The sequence below is a fragment of the Rhinolophus sinicus genome, linkage group LG15 (assembly GCF_036562045.2).
Source record: "Rhinolophus sinicus isolate RSC01 linkage group LG15, ASM3656204v1, whole genome shotgun sequence".
Classification (NCBI taxonomy): domain Eukaryota; kingdom Metazoa; phylum Chordata; class Mammalia; order Chiroptera; family Rhinolophidae; genus Rhinolophus; species Rhinolophus sinicus.
The window spans coordinates 10,269,197-10,275,405 of record NC_133764.1 but is presented as its reverse complement, the minus strand read 5'-3'; the positions used below and the strand labels follow the sequence as shown (position 1 = coordinate 10,275,405).

General features: G+C 51.7%; 1 protein-coding gene and 3 non-coding genes across 4 annotated transcripts; 3 read left to right on the top strand and 1 right to left on the bottom strand.

Moving 5' to 3' along the window:
- Positions 1–72, top strand: TRNAW-CCA (transfer RNA tryptophan (anticodon CCA)). The gene has a single exon. It is a non-coding gene; the product is annotated as a tRNA-Trp (tRNA).
- Positions 73–540: 468 nt separating this feature from the next.
- TRNAS-GCU (transfer RNA serine (anticodon GCU)) lies at positions 541–622 on the top strand. The gene has a single exon. It is a non-coding gene; the product is annotated as a tRNA-Ser (tRNA).
- A 741-nt stretch (positions 623–1,363) lies between these two features.
- TRNAI-AAU (transfer RNA isoleucine (anticodon AAU)) lies at positions 1,364–1,437 on the top strand. The gene has a single exon. It is a non-coding gene; the product is annotated as a tRNA-Ile (tRNA).
- A 653-nt stretch (positions 1,438–2,090) lies between these two features.
- BORCS6 (BLOC-1 related complex subunit 6) lies at positions 2,091–3,941 on the bottom strand. The gene has a single exon (XM_019745222.2). The coding sequence runs from the start codon at positions 3,860–3,862 to the stop codon at positions 2,798–2,800; it is 1,065 nt and encodes a 354-aa protein (XP_019600781.2). The 5' UTR covers positions 3,863–3,941; the 3' UTR covers positions 2,091–2,797.
- Positions 3,942–6,209: the final 2,268 nt, after the last annotated feature.

Sequence of the window (6,209 nt, the reverse complement as noted above, 5' to 3'; positions counted from 1 at the left end):
GACCTCGTGGCGCAACGGTAGCGCGTCTGACTCCAGATCAGAAGGTTGCGTGTTCAAATCACGTCGGGGTCAGTTACTTCCTTTTTCAACCCCGGGGTGGGGGGAGGGCTTCGGTTGCTTTTATTTATTTTCCTCATTTTCAACTGTGTTCGAGCCCCAGAGCCCAGGGCCCGGGTAAGAGAAGAAGCATCTTGAAGGGACCGGAAGGAGAGGTCTTTTGGCTCGAAGTCCCGCTCCGCCCGGTCGGGGGACCCCAACAGTCTCGCGGTGGTTTTTGTGGCAGATTTGGTACAGTAGATCTGGGCCTATTGCAAGGTTCCTGAAAGCTGGCGCACTCTCGGGTTAGCTCAACCCAGAGGGAAGAGGGTAGGGCGTTCGCGCAAGTGAGAAAGTCGCTCCGTCAGCACCCTGAGAGTTGCCTTCGCAGGGCTGGGCAGGATCCTAAAAATGAACTCTCTTCGTCACCTAGGCGGACGCATCATATTACTGAGGAATAAAAGTTCAGACCCCAGAAGACATATCCAAAGTGCTTCCACCGGGGACGAGGTGGCCGAGTGGTTAAGGCGATGGACTGCTAATCCATTGTGCTATGCACGCGTGGGTTCGAATCCCATCCTCGTCGGTTTGCTGTTCACGCGTTTCGGACGTCTTCGTTTTTGCAATCCAAGTATAATTTCTCCCGTGACCTTCTGTCTGCAGACATTCAATTTCCGCCCTACCCCTTCCTTCTCTCTTACCTGCAGCCTTGGCTTTTCGTCACTTCTACTCCATTTTCCAGCATAGACAAAGGTTGGTAATAAAACACCCGCGCAAATTTATTCACTGACCATGGAGGTCACCTCCCTGGGGAAATAAGATGCGAACCCTCCCAACTCCAGGTGAAGTGACTTACTTAATGAAGGCTCCTGTCTAGTAGATTGTGGGTTCGAGTATCAGTGGTGTCTATGTGAGTCTTCGTTCTTCAGGCAAAGACCCTGCGAGCGGTAGTCGCTGAACATTTGGGCGTCGCCCATATAGCGCCCCACAGGTTCATCATTCTCTCTCCGGGATTCTCCCTAGGGCCTTATCAGGCTGTGTTTTTCCACTTCTGTTTCTGTTCATGAGCACTATGTGTATGCGTCAGTCTTGAGCACCTGATTTGCACTTCCGCCTGCCACCAAACGCCATAATCATATGTGCTTATGAATATTACAGTTTGGCTATTCTACTATTTCCCGAAATGCTTGGGGATTCAATTTTCGCATCCTGTTCATGCCTCCCAAAGCAATCATCTCGTTTTAAAAATCTTCCAAGGATAGGACTAAAGTATTGTGAAATCCAACTAGTTTTATATACTTCTTTATGGAGGCGCTAAACAGGAAGCGGCCGGTTAGCTCAGTTGGTTAGAGCGTGGTGCTAATAACGCCAAGGTCGCGGGTTCGATCCCCGTACGGGCCAGCAAGGTCACTTTTAGTAAATGTGCTGTTGGAACCGGGAAAGGTTTATTTAGCAACATTTACAATCCCAGAACACTTCACACACAAAAGAAAAACGTGTGTAAACTCGGTTCAAAGTGCTAGTGTTTTCAGGAAGAGGAGAGTTCAACCAAACGAGCTTTTTCTGTAATCTCTGTTTCTAAATGTCCTGATCATAGCATGGTGGCTGTTGGAACTTACTTATGTGACTATAAACAGAAGGCTGCCAGGGGTTGGTACAAAGACTGTCTCAAACCATACATATGGCACTGATCAGTGGTGTAGAGAATGGGATCAGGAATGGAGCTAACAAGTGTTTTCAGTCTTCCTCCACAGCCCAGATGTTGTTTGCCCAGTCCCTACCTGTCTACTTCAGGATCTGAGAAAAGATCCCTTCCCTTTCTCTTCTGGAGCCACCTTGTTTCTGTTTCTGCTTTTACTGCATCTCTGAGCCGGTATCTGTGCCCTGCATTGCTCAGACCTGCTGCCTAAGAGCAGGAATGATATCCTTCCCCATATAACCTGTGTCCCCACCCCAGCCCCAGCCCCAAGGGAGCTTCATGAAAAAGACCAACCCTTATTCCCATTCTTTTGGCTTATTAATCCCTGTAATGCCACATAGACACAGCCTCAGCCTTAGCAGCAGCAGCACTTTAATTCCACAAAAACTCAGAAAGCCAAAACTGATTAGAACACTCCACAACAGGTAAGCTTCAAAACCAGCAACAATTCTACTGAAACCTGAGAGCAGTGAGACCCCTCCCAACTCACCCCCTTTACCATGCAATGCATTCCTTCTAGCTCCACCCTGGTTCTGGCTGAAGTGGAATGGTGGGGGCCAGAGGGCAGAAGCAAGAGGTTATCCATCTGCAGGTGTGCATCCTTGTCTGCATTGTGTGTGGTCAAGGACCACTCAAGCTCCCAGAGCCCCTGGCACCTGAGATGTGGCCACTGGAGTCAGGGTGACCACAGTGGGGGCTGGGGCCTCCTCTGTTCTCCTTTCTTGATCACGTATGGCAGTCATGTCTCCCAAGCCTAGACCTGAAGACCTGAGTTCTTAGGGACGGTGCGGTAGCTAGGGAAGAGTTTGGGAGAACAAGGTAGCTATAGATGGCCAACTGAGTAGAAGCAGAGCATCACCCCTCCAACCAGGAGGGCCTTTAGAACTTCCCCATATACACCTGCATAAGGCCCAGCGAGTGGTCACGGGCCTGCTAAATGCATTTGGAAGAGCCTCCAATATATAGGCCTCCTCTCCGCGGGCAGTTCCCACTAGGGCTCCTTGAAGAGTCCTTAGGATTCTGCTGGGCCTTGGCCCGGCCTGACCTCTCCTACCCTCCTGGTCACTTGCACAGGGCCTCCAACACCTCCAGGGTGCGTCGGATATCCCGGACTTGGCGCGCCAGCCCCTGCACCGGCTGCAGAGCCCGCTCCAGCTCCTCGCAGCGCGCCAGCAGGGTGTACATGCCCTTGATGCTCATGTCCACAGCTTCGCCTAGGGAGTCCACGGCGTCGCGGTAGGTCTGGATACAGCCCACGCTCAGCGCTGTCAGCTCCTGCACCGCGCCACCCAGCCCGCGAAGCAGACGGTCCACCCTGCCGCCCAGCTCCCTACTGAGCCGCTCCAGGTCCCGCAGCACCTCAGGGTCGATGGGGGGGATGGCTGGAATGAGTGCGGGCGCTGAACAGGGCGGCACGGGCGCAGGGGGCGGGGGTTGAGGGGCGCCGCTCAGACGGATCTTGAGTTGCAGGTTGTTGGCGACAAAGTGGGTGAGGTCACCATGGCGGCTCACGGTGCCCTCGAGCTCCAGGGGGCTGGAGATGGTGGCGCGACGCCCGCCGCCCGCGCCAGACTCCGCACCCCCTGAGGACCCGGCGCCACCGCACGCCCCACTCAGCCCGTCCAGGCTACGGCTGTCCTGAAGGCGGCCGGAGAACGAACGGCCAGCCCTGCCGGTTGTCGCCGCCTCCTCGTCGTCTTCCTCCTCCTGCTCAACATCCATGTCGCCGTCGCCCCCGCTCCCTCGACGGCAGACCCTTTCGGATGCAGGCTGGTCCTCCCGCGGCTCAGGGTCTTTGCGCAGGGAGGACCCGTGCAAGTCGTGTTCGGGACCCGGCGCCCCCCGGCGGCTCCCCGCCCCAGACGGCGTCCCTGCGAGGCCAGGCACGTTCTCCAGAGCCTCCGGTTCCGGCCGGTGGACTACACTGCAGCTCGAAGGCTTCGGGGACGCCCTGGTGTGGTGGCTCGAGCCCCCAACGTTCTTGGCCTCCTCCTCCCCCGACACCCGGAGGCCTGAGGGCGGCTCAGAGGGCGTTCGGCCCCGCCCGCTGTCAAAGATCGCTGCTTGCTGTCCCCTCAAAGCTAGAAGGTCCGTCTCCGGCCCAGGCCGCCCCAGGGACGACTCCATACTGCAGATGAAGGCAGGAACCCACGACTTGGTTCGCTTCTGCTCTGGAGGCGTTTGCGGCGCCTTTAAGGGGCGTTTGTAGAGGCGCGCCGATTGGCAGCGGGCTGACAATGGTAAGGAAGGGAACAACACTCTGATTGGTTGCAGTGACCAGGAAATCCCGGAAAAAGATCTGTTATTGAACAGGCGGACACACGTGAGAACCAACGGGGTGGAGAGAAGGAGATGACAGGTGCTGTCTTTGCCCCGCCCTTTCAAAAAGTTGAGGGGGCGGATCTTAAAGATGAAGGTCCTGAAATACCAGAGTCCTCCACACGCGGGACTCAGATTCTTAATGCCCACAATCGTCACGCCCACAATTCTTGCTTAGCAAACACAAGTAGGGACCAACCAGACTTGGAGTTCCTAAGAGGTTCTTGGGATGGAAATAATATATCCTGCTTGGACTGTGGGGATTGAATTGCACCTTGTTGATCAGGAAGGATGAAACCAGAATTCTCAGCAGAACATGAATGGTTCGTTCCACGGTCCTCGGCTCACTGACCTAGCAGATGAACTACTCTGAACCACTAACGGTGGATAGCGTAGCGGGCTTTAAGGGTTTTCCTGTGCTTTTGCCACTCTCTTCTTTTTCTCCTGCCCCCTCCAGGTTTGAGAGTCTCTCCCCTGGGGAGAATAGCATGTGAATTTACTACTAGATAACATAGTCAATAAATGAATGTCCCTGCATGAAGATCAGAGCCCTGGTACCATTCTGATCTCATTATTTTCCTTCCCTTCCTCTCACTGGCCTGCTGGAGCCACACTGGCTTTCTCCTCGCTGTTCCTCTGACAGGACAGACATGCTCCCGCCTCAGGGATTTACACTTGCTCTTGCCTTTTTTATTTTTGAGGCTGAGTCTACCAAGAAAATTTTCCAACTTGGATATTCCTCCGTCCCTTCTCCCCTCAGGTCCTTATTCAAATGTTACCTGAAATTTTCAGTGAGGCCTCTCCTTATAACCTGTGTAAAATTGCACCACTTTCCCCAGCAATTCCCAATCTTCCTTCTCTGCTTTTTCTCTGTAGTACTTATCACCATCTGACATACTATATATTTTGCTTTCTTGCTCATGTAAGTCCCATGAAAGTAAGGCATGTTGTCTATTTTGTGCTAATCTGTAACCCCCGTGCTTAGAACAGTGCCTAGTATATAGTAGGGGGTCAATATTTATTAAATAAATCACCCTAAGTCATTAATTTCCCCTTTTTGCCTTGAACTCACTCAAGATGGGTTTCTGTCATTTGCACCCAGAGTCCTGACTAATACACCATGAGGCCAGTGGTCTACTCTAAGCTTTACTCCCTTTCTCCAAGACTGACACTGCCCCCCACCCCCAATCTTTCTTTTACCCCTTCTGCAGACGGACCCTCTTTACTCAGTAACTGACAGAAAACACAAGTTGATCCAACAAAGGGCGGGGAGGTTGATTATGTCATGCAATAATGGTCTCACGACAGAGTGCATGTCAAAGAAGCTTGCATTCAGTGCCCTAAGGCCATCATGAAGGCCTTGGTTTCTGTCTGTGAGCAGCTTTATCACAAGTGGGCTTCCTCATGGTGGCACAATAGCTATGTCACTTGTCATTCTTTGGAGGTTATATTAGTCTTCTTGGGTTGCTATAACAAAATACTATCAACCTGGTGTCTTAAACAACAGACATTTATTTCTCCCAGTTCTAAAGGCTGGAAAGTCCAAGGTGTCAGCTGATTCAGTTCCTGGTGAGGCCCCTTTTCCTGGCTTGCAGACAGCCACCTTCTTGATGTGTCCTCACATGGTGGAGAGAGAATGTTAGCTTTTCTTATAAGGACTCTAATCCTGTCATGAGGACCCTACCTACCCTCATGACCTCATTATTACTTCCACACGCCCCACCTCCAAATATCATCACATATTAGGGCTTCAACATATGAATTTTGGAGAGATAAAAACATTCAATCCATAACAAGGGTCATTTGTCATTATATTTGGCCTCCCAAGATGTGAATTAAATTCAAATTTTAATGTCCATAAAGTTTTATTGGAATACAGCCATGTTCACTCATTGATGTGAGTTTACTGTCTATGGTTGCTTTTGTGCCGTAACGTCAGAGTTAAGTAGTTGCAACAGAAGCCATATGGCCTATAAAACCTTAATTACCTCCCAGACATTTACAGATAAAGTTTGCCACCTCTTGTACTGCAGGCTGCTGAGAAGTGGCTCACTTCCCAGGAAGTGCTTACTTCTCCTGTTTGCCTATCACTGTCACCAACTGTTGGTCACTTCTGGAGGTCTGATGTGACTCCTATTTTCACACATATGCACAC

Excerpts from the sequence above, each read along its gene's own strand:
- BORCS6 (XM_019745222.2), bottom strand. The coding sequence starts at position 3,862 with ATGGAGTCGTCCCTGGGGCGGCCTGGGCCGGAGACGGACCTTCTAGCT.